Source organism: Salmo salar, chromosome ssa29 (assembly GCF_905237065.1).
Source record: "Salmo salar chromosome ssa29, Ssal_v3.1, whole genome shotgun sequence".
In the NCBI taxonomy this organism is placed as follows: Eukaryota; Metazoa; Chordata; class Actinopteri; order Salmoniformes; family Salmonidae; genus Salmo; species Salmo salar.
This window is the reverse complement of record NC_059470.1, coordinates 19442480-19459925: the sequence shown is the minus strand read 5'-3', so window position 1 is coordinate 19459925 and position 17446 is coordinate 19442480. Positions and strand designations below refer to the sequence as shown.

General features: G+C 46.9%; 1 protein-coding gene across 12 annotated transcripts in view; it reads right to left on the bottom strand.

Annotated features, from left to right (window-relative positions):
- Window positions 1-17446, bottom strand: part of LOC106590274 (microtubule-associated protein 4) — a 124093-nt gene that overhangs the window by 6567 nt on the left and 100080 nt on the right. For 7 of the 12 annotated variants that reach the window (XM_014181093.2, XM_014181095.2, XM_014181102.2 and 4 more), the window contains 7 exons: window positions 16544-16718; window positions 16255-16317; window positions 15163-15458; window positions 13870-13932; window positions 10677-10769; window positions 9652-9733; window positions 9256-9368 (listed from right to left, as the gene is read on the bottom strand). In XM_014181093.2, coding sequence (XP_014036568.2) covers window positions 9256-9368; window positions 9652-9733; window positions 10677-10769; window positions 13870-13932; window positions 15163-15458; window positions 16255-16317; window positions 16544-16718 — 885 coding nt within the window. The remainder of the gene's footprint in view (window positions 1-9255; window positions 9369-9651; window positions 9734-10676; window positions 10770-13869; window positions 13933-15162; window positions 15459-16254; window positions 16318-16543; window positions 16719-17446) is intronic. The other 5 variants (XM_014181096.2, XM_045710579.1, XM_014181101.2 and 2 more) reach the window with 4 other exon arrangements.

The window sequence follows — 17446 nt, the reverse complement described above, 5'->3', positions numbered from 1 at the left end:
ATGGTGCTGTAACTGAGGCTGGGTCTAGTCATGCTATAGATGGTGCTGTAACTGAGGCTGGGTCTAGTCATGCTATAGATGATGGTGTAGCAGAGGCTGGGTCTAGTCATGCTATAGATGGTGGTGTAGCTGAGACTGGGTCTAGTCATGCTATAGATGGTGCTGTAACTGAGGCTGGGTCTAGTCATGCTATAGATGGTGCTGTAACTGAGGCTGGGTCTAGTCATGCTATAGATGGTGGTGTAGATGAGGCTGGGTCTAGTCATGCTATAGATGGTGGTGTAGCTGAGGCTGGGTCTAGTCATGCTATAGATGGTGGTGTAGCTGAGGCTGGGTCTAGTCATGCTATAGATGGTGGTGTAGCTGAGACTGGGTCTAGTCATGCTATAGATGGTGGTGTAGCTGAGACTGGGTCTAGTCATGCTATAGATGGTGCTGTAACTGAGGCTGGGTCTAGTCATGCTATAGATGGTGCTGTAACTGAGGCTGGGTCTAGTCATGCTATAGATGGTGGTGTAGATGAGGCTGGGTCTAGTCATGCTATAGATGGTGGTGTAGCTGAGGCTGGGTCTAGTCATGCTATAGATGGTGGTGTAGCTGAGGCTGGGTCTAGTCATGCTATAGATGGTGGTGTAGATGAGGCTGGGTCTAGTCATGCTATAGATGGTGGTGTAGCTGAGGCTGGGTCTAGTCAGGTTATAGATGGTGGTGTAGCTGAGGCTGGGTCTAGTCATGCTATAGATGGTGGTGTAGCTGAGGCTGGTCTAGTCATGCTATAGATGGTGGTGTAGATGAGGCTGGGTCTAGTCATGCTATAGATGGTGCTGTAACTGGGACTGGGTCTAGACATGCTATAGATGGTGGTGTAGCTGAGGCTGGGTCTAGTCAGGTTATAGATGGTGGTGTAGATGAGGCTGGTCTAGTCATGCTATAGATGGTGGTGTAGCTGAGACTGGGTCTAGACATGCTATAGATGGTGCTGTAACTGAGGCTGGGTCTAGTCATGCTATAGATGGTGCTGTAACTGAGGCTGGGTCTAGTCATGCTATAGATGGTGGTGTAGCTGAGGCTGGGTCTAGTCATGCTATAGATGGTGGTGTAGCTGAGGCTGGGTCTAGTCATGCTATAGATGGTGCTGTAGCTGAGGCTGGGTCTAGACATGCTATAGATGGTGCTGTAACTGAGGCTGGGTCTAGTCATGCTATAGATGGTGCTGTAACTGAGGCTGGGTCTAGTCATGCTATAGATGGTGCTGTAGCTGAGGCTGGTCTAGTCATGCTATAGATGGTGGTGTAGCTGAGGCTGGGTCTAGACATGCTATAGATGGTGGTGTAGCTGAGGCTGGGTCTAGTCATGCTATACATGGTGGTGTAGCTGAGGCTGGGTCTAGTCATGCTATAGATGGTGGTGTAGCTGAGGCTGGGTCTAGTCATGCTATAGATGGTGCTGTAGCTGAGGCTGGGTCTAGTCATGCTATACATGGTGGTGTAGCTGAGGCTGGGTCTAGTCAGGTTATAGATGGTGCTGTAGCTGAGGCTGGGTCTAGTCATGCTATAGATGGTGCTGTAGGTGAAGCTGGGTCTAGTCCTGCTATAGATGGTGGTGTAGCTGAGGCTGGGTCTAGTCATGCTATAGATGGTGGTGTAGCTGAGGCTGGGTCTAGTCAGGTTATAGATGGTGGTGTAGATGAGGCTGGTCTAGTCATGCTATAGATGGTGCTGTAACTGAGACTGGGTCTAGTCATGCTATAGATGGTGCTGTAGGTGAAGCTGGGTCTAGTCCTGCTATAGATGGTGGTGTAGCTGAGGCTGGGTCTAGTCATGCTATAGATGGTGCTGTAACTGAGGCTGGGTCTAGTCATGCTATAGATGGTGGTGTAGCTGAGGCTGGGTCTAGTCATGCTATAGATGGTGGTGTAGATGAGGCTGGGTCTAGTCATGCTATAGATGGTGGTGTAGATGAGGCTGGGTCTAGTCAGGTTATAGATGGTGGTGTAGATGAGGCTGGGTCTAGTCAGGTTATAGATGGTGCTGTAACTGAGGCTGGGTCTAGTCATGCTATAGATGGTGGTGTAGCTGAGGCTGGGTCTAGTCATGCTATAGATGGTGCTGTAACTGAGGCTGGGTCTAGTCATGCTATAGATGGTGCTGTAACTGAGGCTGGGTCTAGTCATGCTATAGATGGTGCTGTAACTGAGACTGGGTCTAGACATGCTATAGATGGTGGTGTAGCTGAGGCTGGGTCTAGTCAGGTTATAGATGGTGGTGTAGCTGAGGCTGGGTCTAGTCATGCTATAGATGGTGGTGTAGCTGAGGCTGGTCTAGTCATGCTATAGATGGTGGTGTAGATGAGGCTGGGTCTAGTCATGCTATAGATGGTGCTGTAACTGGGACTGGGTCTAGACATGCTATAGATGGTGGTGTAGCTGAGGCTGGGTCTAGTCAGGTTATAGATGGTGGTGTAGATGAGGCTGGTCTAGTCATGCTATAGATGGTGGTGTAGCTGAGACTGGGTCTAGACATGCTATAGATGGTGCTGTAACTGAGGCTGGGTCTAGTCATGCTATAGATGGTGCTGTAACTGAGGCTGGGTCTAGTCATGCTATAGATGGTGGTGTAGCTGAGGCTGGGTCTAGTCATGCTATAGATGGTGGTGTAGCTGAGGCTGGGTCTAGTCATGCTATAGATGGTGCTGTAGCTGAGGCTGGGTCTAGACATGCTATAGATGGTGCTGTAACTGAGGCTGGGTCTAGTCATGCTATAGATGGTGCTGTAACTGAGGCTGGGTCTAGTCATGCTATAGATGGTGCTGTAGCTGAGGCTGGTCTAGTCATGCTATAGATGGTGGTGTAGCTGAGGCTGGGTCTAGACATGCTATAGATGGTGGTGTAGCTGAGGCTGGGTCTAGTCATGCTATACATGGTGGTGTAGCTGAGGCTGGGTCTAGTCATGCTATAGATGGTGGTGTAGCTGAGGCTGGGTCTAGTCATGCTATAGATGGTGCTGTAGCTGAGGCTGGGTCTAGTCATGCTATACATGGTGGTGTAGCTGAGGCTGGGTCTAGTCAGGTTATAGATGGTGCTGTAGCTGAGGCTGGGTCTAGTCATGCTATAGATGGTGCTGTAGGTGAAGCTGGGTCTAGTCCTGCTATAGATGGTGGTGTAGCTGAGGCTGGGTCTAGTCATGCTATAGATGGTGGTGTAGCTGAGGCTGGGTCTAGTCAGGTTATAGATGGTGGTGTAGATGAGGCTGGTCTAGTCATGCTATAGATGGTGCTGTAACTGAGACTGGGTCTAGTCATGCTATAGATGGTGCTGTAGGTGAAGCTGGGTCTAGTCCTGCTATAGATGGTGGTGTAGCTGAGGCTGGGTCTAGTCATGCTATAGATGGTGCTGTAACTGAGGCTGGGTCTAGTCATGCTATAGATGGTGGTGTAGCTGAGGCTGGGTCTAGTCATGCTATAGATGGTGCTGTAACTGAGGCTGGGTCTAGTCATGCTATAGATGGTGCTGTAACTGAGGCTGGGTCTAGTCATGCTATAGATGGTGCTGTAACTGAGACTGGGTCTAGACATGCTATAGATGGTGGTGTAGCTGAGGCTGGGTTTAGTCAGGTTATAGATGGTGGTGTAGCTGAGGCTGGTCTAGTCATGCTATAGATGGTGGTGTAACTGAGGCTGGGTCTAGTCATGCTATAGATGGTGCTGTAACTGAGACTGGGTCTAGTCATGCTATAGATGGTGCTGTAACTGAGACTGGGTCTAGTCATGCTATAGATGGTGCTGTAACTGAGGCTGGGTCTAGTCATGCTATAGATGGTGGTGTAGCTGAGGCTGGGTCTAGTCATGCTATAGATGGTGCTGTAACTGAGACTGGGTCTAGACATGCTATAGATGGTGGTGTAGATGAGGCTGGGTCTAGTCATGCTATAGATGGTGGTGTAGCTGAGGCTGGGTCTAGTCATGCTATAGATGGTGGTGTAGCTGAGGCTGGGCCTATTCAGGTTATGCTAGTGGATGAGGAGAGTATAGTGGGGAAGGGCAGGGGGCTAGAGGGGACGGAGGAGGGTGTCCAGTGGAAAATCAAAAAGGTGGAGAAGAAAGGAGGTGGGAGGGGAGAGGCTGGTGTGGTCAAAGGCACTAAGGAACCTTTGCCTGGTGCTGGGTGGGAGGCCCCAGCTAGAGAGAAAGGGCAGGTGGTCAGGATGGGAGATGGAGATGAAGAGGAGGAAGGTGAGTCTGAGGACGAGGTCGCTTTCTTTTCAGACTCCTCCTCAATGGGTCCAGAGCTGACAGTCAGTCAGGCAGAGGGATCAAAGTACAAGGTTAGGGAACGAACATAGACAGGGCTCTAACTCCTCTAGCTCCACAATGAAATAGGGTGCAGGCCAGGCAGCAGGCTGTTAGCCAGCCTGCCAGCTTAGTGGAGTCTGCCACTAGCACAGTCAGTGTAGTCAGCTCAGCTATCCCCATTGAGACCGTGTCTTTGCCTCGACCTTGGTTGGGCAAAACTAAACATGGCGATGTTCGCCTTAGCAATCTCACTAGAATAAAGACCTCCTCCATTCTTGCCATTATTGAAAGAGATTGTGATACCTCACATCTCAAAATAGGGCTACTTAATGTTAGATCCCTCACTTCCAAGGCAGTTATAGTCAATGAACTAATCACTGATCATAATCTTGATGTGATTGGCCTGTCTGAAACATGGCTTAAGCCTGATGAATTTACTGTGTTAAATGAGGCCTCACCTCCTGGTTACACTAGTGACCATATCCCCCGTGCATCCCGCAAAGGCGGAGGTGTTGCTAACATTTACGATAGCAAATTTCAATTTGCAAAAAAACAACGACGTTTTTGTCTTTTGAGCTTCTAGTCATGAAATCTATGCAGCCTACTCAGTCACTTTTTATAGCTACTGTTTACAGGCCTCCAGGTCCATATACAGCGTTCCTCACTGAGTTCCCTGAGTTCCTATCGGACATTGTAGTCACAGCAGATAATATTCAAATTTTTGGTGACTTTAATATTCACATGGAAAAGTCCACAGACCCACTCCAAAAGGCTTTCGGAGCCATCATCAACTCAGTGGGTTTTGTCCAACATGTCTCTGGACCTACTCACTGCCACAGTCATACTCTGGACCTAGTTTTGTCCCGTGGAATAAATGTTGTGGATCTTAATGTTTTTCCTCATAATCCTGGACTATCGGACCACCATTTTATTACATTTGCAATCGCAACAAATAATCTGCTCAGACCCCAACCAAGGAGCATCAAAAGTCGTGCTATAAATTCTCAGACAACACAAAGATTCCTCGATGCCCTTCCAGACTCCCTCTGCCTACCCAAGGACATCAGAGGACAAAAATCAGTTAACCACCTAACTGAGGAACTCAATTTAACCTTGCGCAATACCCCAGATGCAGCTGTACCCCTAAAAACTAAAAACATTTGTCATAAGAAACTAGCTCCCTGGTATACAGAAAATACACGAGCTCTGAAGCAAGCTTCCAGAAAATTGTAACGGAAATGGCGCCACACCAAACTGGAAGTCTTCCGACTAGCTTGGAAAGACAGTATCGTGCAGTATCGAAGAGCCCTCACTGCTGCTCGATCATCCTATTTTTCCAACTTAATTGAGGAAAATAAGAACAATCCGAAATGTCTTTTTGATACTGTCACAAAGCTAACTAAAAAGCAGCATTCCCCAAGAGAGGATGGCTTTCACTTCAGCAGTAATAAATTCATGAACTTCTTTGAGGAAAGGATCATGATCATTAGAAAGCAAATTACGGACTCCTCTTTAAATCAGCGTATTCCTCCAAAGCTCCGTTGTCCTGAGTCTGCACAACTCTGCCAGGACCTAGGATTAAGGGAGACACTAAAGTGTTTTAGTACTATATCTCTTGACACAATGATGAAAATAATCATGGCCTCTAAACCTTCAAGCTGCATACTGGACCCTATTCCAACTACTGAAAGAGCTGCTTCCTGTGCTTGGCCCTCCTATGTTGAACATAATAAACGGCTCTCTATCCACCGGATGTGTACCAAAATCACTAAAAGTGGCAGTAATAAAGCCTCTCTTGAAAAAGCCAAACCTTGACCCAGAAAATATAAAAAACTATCGGCCTATATCGAATCTTCCATTCCTCTCAAAAATTTTAGAAAAAGCTGTTGCGCAGCAACTCACTGCCTTCCCGAAGACAAACAATGTATACGAAACGCTTCAGTTTGGGTTTAGACCCCATCATAGCACTGAGATTGCACTTGTGAAGGTGGTAAATTACCTTTTAATGGTGTCAGACCGAGGCTCTGCATCTGTCCTCGTGCTCCTAGATCTTAGTGCTGCTTTTGATACCATCGATCACCACATTCTTTTGGAGAGATTGGAAACCCAAATTGGTCTACACGGACAAGTTCTGGCCTGGTTTAGATCTTATCTGTCGGAAAGATATCAGTTTGTCTCTGTGAATGGTTTGTCCTCTGACAAATCAACTGTAAATTTCAGTGTTCCTCAAGGTTCTGTTTTAGGACCACTATTGTTTTCACTATATATTTTACCTCTTGGGAATGTCATTCGAAAACATCATGTTCAATTTCACTGCTATGCGGATGACACACAGCTGTACATTTCAATAAAACATGGTGAAGCCCCAAAATTGCCCTCGCTAGAAGCCTGTGTTTCAGACATAAGGAAGTGGATGGCTGAAAACATTCTAGTTTTAAACTCGGACAAAACAGAGATGCTTGTTCTAGGTCCCAAGAAACAAAGAGATCTTCTGTTAAATCTGACAATTAATCTTGATGGTTGTACAGTCGTCTCAAATAAAACTGTGAAGGACCTCGGCGTTACTCTGGACCCTGATCTCTCTTTTGAAGAACATATCAAGACTGTTTAAAGGACAGCTTTTTTCCATCTACGTAACATTGCAAAAATCAGAAACTTTGTCCAAAAATGATGCAGAAAAATGTATCCATGCTTTTGTTACTTCTAGGTTGGACTACTGCAATGCTCTACTTTCCGGCTACCCGGATAAAGCACTAAATAAACTTCAGTTACTGCTAAATACGGCTGCTAGAATCCTGACTAGAACCAAATAATTTGATCATATTACTGCAGTGCTAGCCTCCCTACACTGGTTTCCTGTTAAGCCAAGGGCTGATTTCAAGGTTTTACTGCTAACCTACAAAGCATTACATTGGCTTGCTCCTACCCATCTTTCCGATTTGGTCCTGCCGTACATACCTACACGTACGCTACGGTCACAAGACGCAGGCCCCCGAATTGTCCCTAGAATTTCTAAGCAAACAGCTGGAGGCAGGGCTTTCTCCTATAGAGCTCCATTTTTATGGAATGGTCTTCCTACCCATGTGAGAGATGCAGACCCAGTCCCAACCTTTAAGTCTTTATTGAAGACTCATCTCTTCAGTGGGTCCTATGATTGAGTGTAGTCTGGCCCAGGAGTGTGAAGGTGAACGGAAAGGCTCTGGAGCAACGAACCGCCCTTGCTGTCTCTGCCTGGCCGGTTCCCCTCTCTCCACTGGGATTCTCTGCCTCTAACCCTATTACAGGGGCTGAGTCACTGGCTTATTGGTGTTCTTCCATGCCGTCCCTAGGAGGGGTGCGTCACTTGAGTGGGTCGAGTCACTGACGTGGTCTTCCTGTCTGGGTTGGCGCCCCCCCTTGGGTTGTGCCGTGGCAGAGATCTTTGTGGGCTATACTCGGCCTTGTCTCAGGATGGTAAGTTGGTGGTTGAAGGTATCCCTCTAGTGGTGTGGGGGCTGTGCTTTGGCAAAGTGGGTGGGGTTATATCCTTCCTGTTTGGCCCTGTCCGGGGGTATCATCGGATGGGGCCACAGTGTCTCCTGACCCCTCCTGTCTCAGCCTCCAGTATTTATGCTGCAGTAGTGTATGTGTCGGGGGGCTAGGGTCAGTCTGTTATATCTGGAGTATTTCTCCTGTCTTATCCGGTGTCCTGTGTGAATTTAAGTATTCTCTCTCTAATTCTCTCTTTCTCTCTTTCTTTCTCTCTCTCGGAGGACCTGAGCCCTAGGACCATGCCTCAGGACTAGCTGGCATGATGACTCCTTGCTGTTCCCAGTCCACCTGGCCGTGCTGCTGCTCCAGTTTCAACTGTTCTGCCTGCGGCTATGGAACCCTGACCTGTTCACCGAACGTGCTACCGGTCCCAGACCTGCTGTTTTCAACTCTCTAGAGACAGCAGGAGCGGTAGAGATCCTCTCAATGATCGGCTATGAAAAGCCAACTGACATTTACCCTTGAGGTGCTGACTTGTTGCACCCTCGACAACTACTGTGAATATTATTATTTGACCCTGCTGGTCATTTATGAACATTTGAACATCTTGGCCATGTTCTGTTATAATCTCCACCCAGCACAGCCAGTAGAGGACTGGCCACCCCTCATAGCCTGGTTCCTCTCTAGGTTTCTTCCTAGGTTTTGGCCTTTCTTGGGAGTTTTTCCTAGCCACCGTGCTTCTACACCTGCATTGCTTGCTGTTTGGGATTTTAGGCTGGGTTTCTGTACAGCACTTTGAGATATCAACTGATGTAAGGGCTATATAAATACATTTGATTTGAAATTTGATTTGATAAATAAAATACATTTGATTAGATTTAATGGGATGGTCTCTGCGTGCCTTAGGGTGGACTTTGAGTTCTATAAAATGATAAAAAGTGTGGCGATGTTTCATGAGATATGGTGTGTTGGGGATGCCGTCTGTATAGCTGGGGAAGATGGGTTGGATATGCGGTTGGAGAAGTGGTGAGGTTTTGGTTACTGTGATGTGTGGTGTTGATTTGTATCTTGGGGTAGAGGACAAGGTGAGTACGCAGCACAGGGGACATTTGTTTTTTTGAAGGGGGTGGTGGTGGTGAGGTTTTAATGAAATGAGGATGTATCATTAAATAAAGTCTCTATCTCTATCTAAATCTAAACTGTGGGGAGCGACACTTTCCACAGACAGTATTGTCCACAATGTATTGTAATAACTTACCGTACCTGCGCCATGCTCAATGGCTATCTTCACTAACATGTTTTTCAGAATGCTATCACTGTGGAGATCACATTTCCAAGTTGTTTTCTGGACTATACCATTTGACACAGGCTGAACAACTGATCTGATGCACCAGATGTAATAGACTATACTGGGGACAGGTGTCTGACAGTAAACTGTCAGTAGGAGTATAAAGCAGTCACTCAGTGTGAGAGTCCTTTGTCCAGTGACCTCACCTTGATGTTGCCACCGCCGGGCTCGTGACAGAGGTTGTCCATTGAGCCCACTTTGGACTTAGCCTGATCCTTGTAGTTCACTTTCTGGGACTCGCTCTTCACATCGCCGCCCCCTACAGGACACACACAGTCAGTGGGACAGCATAGACAATACACACTGCACAGGTCCACAGAACAGAGATCAGTTGGTGATAAACTGAGCTATGGACCAATGGTTTGCTTAATTATTATAATCATCTTTGGTAGTCACATTTGAATGGTCTTTAATAACATCTTGAGCATATAATGACAGTAACGTGCTATGGTCAATAAAACACATAGAAACATACACAACACATGCATTACAGTGTACATTCAGTATGGCAACTCAACAGGTCTACCCAAGAGGGCCTTTACCAGGCTTGTGTTTGATGTTGGCCTTGGAGCCACACTTCGATGTCACTTTGCTTAGATCCACCTTCTTGTTGAGTATCTGTACCTGCAAATATACATTAGACCCAGTTACACACACAGAAGAGAAAATGAATGACAACCAGTCAAAGATCCATGACAGCCATCTTCTTCGCCATGCAGTTGAACCTATTCAGCTTTATCATTAGCCATCTGTTCTTGGGAAAACTCATGTACTGCCCCATTTACTAATGTGTCCACCGCATACAGTAGCAGCAAGAGCACAACCAATCAAAGGAGGAAGTCTGCATGGAGAGCCAATCAGAGTTGAGTGTCTGGGCAGGTCAGAGGTCAGACAGGTAAGGGTGGTGTTTGATTGGTGTTGAGTGAGTTAGAAACAGCGACAGGGAGAGTCTAAGCCAGTGTTTCCCAACTCCAGTGTTTCCCAACTGTAGCCCCGGAAAAGCTTGGCAACTAATCTTGTCAACTAATCATCAAGCTCTCAATGAGTTAAATCAGGTGAGTTTATCTGGGGCTACAACAAAAATGTGTGCTGTTGGAGGGACTGGAGTTGGGAAACACTGGTCTAAGCCATGGGCAGTAGCAGGTACTACGGAGGAGGGTTAGCTAGAGATACCATGCTGTCCAAAACCCACATCACACAACAGCCTCTTATTGCCAAGCCCCCCCCCCCCAAAAAAAAAACGGTGATTAAGAGTGACGTCTTAAAAGCGTTCAGTGGTGTCATTCGGCAGGCGCGATGCTTTCAGGCAGTGACCGTGCCAGTGCCAAAAGGGGGCAGCACTGTATCATTTCCTAGACTAGAACCAAATTTGTCAATGATAGAACCGTGACTCAGACCTTTTGAGGTCTGCAGAAGTTCTTATTTTTTTGTATGAGTGAGGTTCAGCCTGTTCCAGTGGAGTCTTCAGAAGATAACCCCCCCGCCCCGAGCTCTTTAGCGGTCATGACGTGCGGTCGGCTGTGTAGGGTTGGGGGCCATTCAAGCTAAGCCACAATCCGGTACTAACCTTCCCTCCACCAGGAACATGCTTGATATTGTCCTTGGAACCCAAGCGTGAGGTGACGTGGCTGAAGTCCAGCTTTTTGGAGACTATCTGAACCTACAAACACAGCATAGAGCAGGCAGAGAGGAAGAGTAGATTCACTGTGGGGGTTAGGGTTAGAGGGAGGGTCGGGTGAGGGCGGGCTGTGACGAGGAAGGAAGAGAGGAGCGCAGAAGCATCTAGAGGCCACACACAGACGTCTATTGACACACGCATGCGGGTCCCACATCCACACCTGCCCTTTGAAGATGCTCAATTGCTGCGGTATTAAAATAGATTATTGAAACAGGCATGTGAATGTATTATCACGGTGATGGTTTCACCTGTAATGTATTGTATGTTGGTGCTAACGTGTGTTGTTACAGTGATAATTACTAAAACTGTGTCTGACTGCCTCAATTATGATGTTGCTATGCATACTGTATGCCCTTTTAATGGGCTTAAGTGAATGGCTGAAGTTAATGTCGCCGTTTAAAATTCACTTCGGTGATATCCTGCCATATTGACACATTCATACTTGTTGGCACATAGACGGACAATCGCACAGTGACAATACAGTGAGGGAAAAAAGTATTTGACCCCTCTGCAAAACATGACTTAGTACTTGGTGGCAAAACCCTTGTTGGTAATCACAGAGGTCAGACGTTTCTTGTAGTTGGCCACCAGGTTTGCACACATCTCAGGAGGGATTTTGTCCCACTCCTCTTTGCAGATCTTCTCCAAGTCATTAAGGTTTTGAGGCTGACGTTTGGCAACTCGAACCTTCAGCTCCCTCCACAGATTTTCTATGGGATTAAGGTCTGGAGACTGGCTAGGCCACTCCAGGACCTTAATGTGCTGAAATACCCATCCACAACCCATTTTCAATGCCCTGGCTGAGGGAAGGAGGTTCTCACCCAAGATTTGACGGTACATGGCCCCGTCCATCGTCCCTTTGATGTGGTGAAGTTGTCCTGTCCCCTTAGCAGAAAAACACCCCCAAAGCATAATGTTTCCACCTCCATGTTTGACGGTGGGGATGGTGTTCTTGGGGTCATAGGCAGCATTCCTCCTCCTCCAAACACAGCGAGTTGAGTTGATGCCAAAGAGCTCCATTTTGGTCTCATCTGACCACAACACTTTCACCCAGTTGTCCTCTGAATCATTCAGATGTTCATTAGCTAACTTCAGACGGGCATGTATATGTGCTTTCTTGAGCAGGGGGACCTTGCGGGCGCTGCAGGATTTCAGTCCTTCACGGCATAGTGTGTTACCAATTGTTTTCTTGGTGACTATGGTCCCAGCTGCCTTGAGATCATTGACAAGATCCTCCCGTGTAGTTCTGGGCTGATTCCTCACCGTTCTCATGATCATTGCAACTCCATGAGGTGAGATCTTGCATGGAGCCCCAGGCCGAGGGAGATTGACAGTTCTTTTGTGTTTCTTCCATTTGCGAATAATCGCACCAGCTGTTATCACCTTCTCACCAAGCTGCTTGGCGATGGTCTTGTAGCCCATTCCAGCCTTGTGTAGGTCTACAATCTTGTCCCTGACATCCTTGGCGAGCTCTTTGGTCTTGGCCATGCTGGAGAGTTTGGAATCTGATTGATTGCTTCTGTGGGCAGGTGTCTTTTATACAGGTAACAAACTGAGATTAGGAGCACTCCCTTTAAGAGTGTGCTCCTAATCTCAGCTCGTTACCTGTATAAAAGACACCTGGGAGCCAAAAATCTTTCTGATTGAGAGGGGGTCAAATACTTATTTCCCTCATTAAAATGCAAATCAATTTATAACATTTTTGACATGGGTTTTTCTGGATTTCTTTGTTGTTATTCTGTCTCTCACTGTTCAAATAAACCTACCATTAAAATTATAGACAGATCATTTCTTTGTCAGTGGGCAAACATACTGAATCAGCAGGGGATCAAGTACTTTTTGCCCTCACTGTATGACATTGGTACCATGAACCCACAAACCCAGTAGTTAGATTTAGACAGGATAATGACAACATTTCATACAGTCCAGTCCATTAGACATCTTAGTTAGAAATCACTGCTGATGGTTAAGCAAAGGAACCACACATACACAGACAGACAGATACTAGGCAGTAGCAGGCTTAAGCTCAGATCCTTGACAGCCATAGGAGTCCTCTGGGTATCATTATGTTGTGGCAATTAGGGGGATGGAGAGCTTTAGTGGAGGGTGTGACGGAGCAGAACTCAGAAAGTCTCTCCGTCTGGATACTCCGTGCAGTATCCAGACTACAGTGCAGACATATGCTACTGTACAATGACTTATCACAGCCCTCCAGGTTCAGGCCAATTTTAAAACCAGGGATATACAGTATTCGTATTGCTGTCAAGCAACATAGTTAATATGGTCTCCTGGCTCTCTGGGTCTGGCTTTAGCCTTGTGTTACTGTATGAAGTCTTGTGAGGAGAGAGATTGTAGCAAGGCAGTGTGTTAGTATGCTTAGCGCTCTACCACGGATGTGTGCCTCCCCTCCAAGGGTATGCCATCCGATCTGGTATCTCATTGACCATTCTTCCATATCTACTGTAAACAATGACCTAACTAAATGTGTTTGAGGTGAAACCTAAGACGCAACATAAATCAGAACGATTGTATTTCAAACGCATGATTCTCCTTCGGGTGTGGTCCGCTTCCACAAAACCTCACGGTGATGTTGGTAACTCCAGAACTGTCTGGCTGTAAACACATAGTCTCCACTGCGCACCAGTATGGTGTCGGTTGGTCGGTGAGTCAGTCACCTAAACATCTCCTTTAGACAGCTGTCCGTCAGTCAGTCCATGCAGTGAATGAGGGATAACCAGAGATGAGTGAGTGTATGTGTTTGTGAACAATGAAATATGGCAATAAAAAAAAAACTGTAAAACCACAATATTTGAACCTACAAACAGAGGTCGGAGAGATGAACAGCTTGGAGGAAATGTATCTCACTTTAGACGAAAATGACAAGAGGATAGAGAGACAAAGAGTGAGAGAGAAAGGGGAAGAGAAGAAAGAGAGAGGTTGACAGAGAAAGAGAGGGTGAGAGACAACATAACGAGACGTATACAAAGGGAGAGACAGAAAGTGAGAGTAGTGAACAGAGGGTGAGGAAGAGAGAGATATTTGAAGAGATAGGCGTAGATATGGGGGGGGGGGGTGAACTCACTTTGGCCTCGCTGGTCTCTTTGGAGGAGGAGCCTTTGGCCAGGGCGTCGCTCCTGCCAGAGACCTGGGGAGACAAGCCCCACCCTGGGTCAATACAACACACAGGACACAGGGCAGCAGGAGTCCGCAGAACTACCTCGTCTATTCTGATGCTGCATCCAAAACAGCAGGGCTGTTGGATATTTTCTTTGACATGCAGTTTGGGGTCCATCGCTCAACATGTGGCACCATTTGTCTTTCAACGTTGTTATTGGTTATTCCAACGTTGGACTTGGTTATTCCACTATGTTGACACTTGACAGTAGAAGTGAAGGCATAGTGTATCTGGCTAAAAAGCGTGTTAGGAGGACTTATAATGTATAAGGGGTCGCAGCCAGGAAAAAGGAAGTGAGAGGTAAAGTAGTGTATAGGTGGATGTAGAGAATGGGGTGAGATGTCAGCATGGGTGCAAGATGGTGAATTGAATCAAATGGAGATTTATGGAGGAAGTCACTGAAGTTAACTGGGAACTATTTTGGATCGCAAAGGGTAAAATATGAGACAAGCTGGGACCAGTTGTCTGGGAGAAGAAACTAGGAGGGGTTGTTAACAGGGAAAGCTATGCTACGGGATGTGGCATTAGGATAAGTGCACAATGGGAAAATAGCGTGTTAGCTGGGGCTTCATCTACTGAACATAACCTGTCTGAGGGAGGCAAAGCCATCATTAGACCAGTGGTGTCAAACTAATTTTGCCCCGGGGGCAGCATTCAGTCTTCAATGAGATCTGGAGGGCCGCACTGAAAATTGGTTGTATTGCCGTGCCGCCAAAATTAGCAAAAAATAGTCCTCTATCCATCGTTTTTGATTTTCCGACGCTCCCTGACAGTCATTTCGGCGATTATTAGTGAGCTGGTTACAGTCAAGAAACTGTATGAATGTAGGTCCATTCTCATTTCTACACAGTTCCCATTACAGTTTAGCCATTTTAAAGTATATCAAGTTCATTCCCCCAAAAAATGATTTGTTCTGTTCATTTATTTTTACTCAAACCACCCAAGGACTGTATTGGACCCCCGGGCCGTATGTTTGACACCACTGCATTAGACTGTGAACACTATCACTACAGAGCCCTACACAATATCATAATGACATTGTCTGTAAAACAAGCCCATCTGTGAAACAATATCTATTTTATTAATATAAGAACTAATGTATAAAACACAACCTGACCAATAAGCCTTGGAAATATTAAAGCGTGTAGCCGCATAAATGATGCGGGTATCCTCATCTATCACTGACGCACGACCCCTTACCTTCCCCCCTCCGGGCTGGTACTTCATGTTGTCCGTGGAGCCGATCTTGGAGCGCACATTGCGAATGTCTGGTGCGGGGGCTGTGCCTGGGCGGGAGGTGGTACGTGTGGCGTTGGCACTGCCCGTGGGGGTGGTGGCGGTGGGACGGGGGACGCGGGGCACATGCGGCTTCTTCTCTGATACTGTGGAGGAGGAGGGGGCAGGTTTGGTGGTGGAGGGGCGGACACGGGGGGTGGCGCTGGTGGTGCTAGCTATAGAGCTGCGGGTGGTGCTGGTCCGGGGCCGGGTGGAGTCTGCTAGAATGGAGGGAGGAGTAGGAGAAAAGAGGACAATAAACAACCAGGTAATGAAGCCGTTTAGATGCAAAAATACTTAAACTCAGTTCAGAGAAATGATATAGACCTGCTCTCTTCGCTACTCATACCATTCTGTGTGATTAAGAGCAGGTAATGGTTAATATGCTGTCAGCAACAATTTGAAAAACCTTTTTGGGAACATTCATCAGGCAGGTATCCTTTCTGCTCTGTAGCGACATAAACCCCAGTATGCACTGCAACGTTTATTATCCCACTTCCCAAATGTCTAACGGACATCACATGATGAACTAAATGTACCCTGCCGAGACTTAAGTCTTAGATCCGTCCAAACCGCCCTGAAAGAGTCTTATTTCTGAGCAGAAAGACATGCTCGGATCAGGAAATCATCCCCTCTTTATGCGTATGGTAACGGCTTCTGCCTGCGTTGCTGGTTATGCAACGTTGAGACCTGGTGCCAGTGTCAGCAGCTCGTGTCAACACTAGGGGAGTGTAATCCTCAGAGTGTGCTGTGTTGAGGTTTTTACACTCTGCTGCTTTTCTCTCTCTCGACGACTTCACCACCAATTTGTCACGGCCTACATGCTTCATCTGTGTGTTCCCGCATGACACTGTCACTCTTCATTTTCTGTCTCTCTCTGTGCAACAGCTGCCCCCAATCCCTCAACTGGTGTTACAGTACTGTGGCTGTCTGGCTGAAGGACTAGCGCTGGAGGAGGAGAGCAGAGAGAAGGGGGGGGGACGAAGAGAAGAGAAGAGAGGAGGAGTGTTTCTGTACCCGTTGTTGACTTCAGAGTGCTGGGCTTCTTGTCCTCTCCTGGCTTGCTGTCAGTCTTTGATGCTGAGAGGCAGAACAAAAGAGATCAGAGTTCAACCTGTTATTGTCTTGTCAAAGTTTGTTTGGCAAAGCAGTGAAGTCACGTTGTGGAATGCAGAAACATTTTGGTACCCTGCTGGCTAGACGTCAGACACTTTGAATCACCAAAACAATAGGTCACGGTGTGTGTGTGTTGTGTGTGTGTGTACGCGTGTTCAAAAATGTGTAAGTGTGTAGCATAGCGACTCACCCAGAGGGCGTCTGGTTGCGGGTGCGCTGCCGGCAGTGCGGGATGCGAGGGGCATGCGGGTCGCCGTGGCTGGTTTACTGGTTGCCGTGGTTGCAGTGCCGTTTTTGGGGGCAGCAGTTCGAGCCGTGGAGGCGGCGGTGGCCTTTGGCACTAGAGGACGCCTCTCTGTGGTCGTCTGGAGGGAGAGACAGACAGGGAATGGGAGACGTTTGGTAAACAGATAGATAAGGGAAGGAAGGAGGGAGCTACACTATTTAGTTACAAATAATGGAGTAATGGAGTTTAATAACAAATATAAGGTTGAATGTACACCATAGCGCTCTCATACATTGAACCTGTGGCAAAGAACCTCTTTGTTGCATAATGTTACATTCCTTAAAAAAAAGGAACGTTGGATAATGTTATATTTATAAAACCACTTGCCTATCTAGTATTCGATGTACAACAAAAACATCAGCAAATCCTCATAAAGTAATTGCTATCATGATATCTCTCTCATTGCCATCTGGCTAGCCTGTACTGAATCCTCTGCAATCATATCCAAGCAGGACATTCAAGGGCCAGGCTCCATGGTGTTTAAGAGCATTCCCTCAATGCACTGCTCTATAGGGTATTTTCACAACAGAGTGGGCACGTTAGACTGCCTCACCCCTCGTGTGTTGTTTAGCCAAAAAAGCAGAGTAATTGAATTTACCAGCGATAATGTCACTGCCTGTAGTAAAACAGTCAACCACTAGAGGGCAATGGCAGATAATTCCTGCCTGGAGCGTGTATGGAACACCAAGTTCACGCTAACAACTATGGGCCATCACATACACTGAGTAGACATCACAATAGGAACGCCTTCCTAATATTGAGTTGCATCCCCTCTTTTGCCCTCAGAACAGCTTCAATTCATTGGGG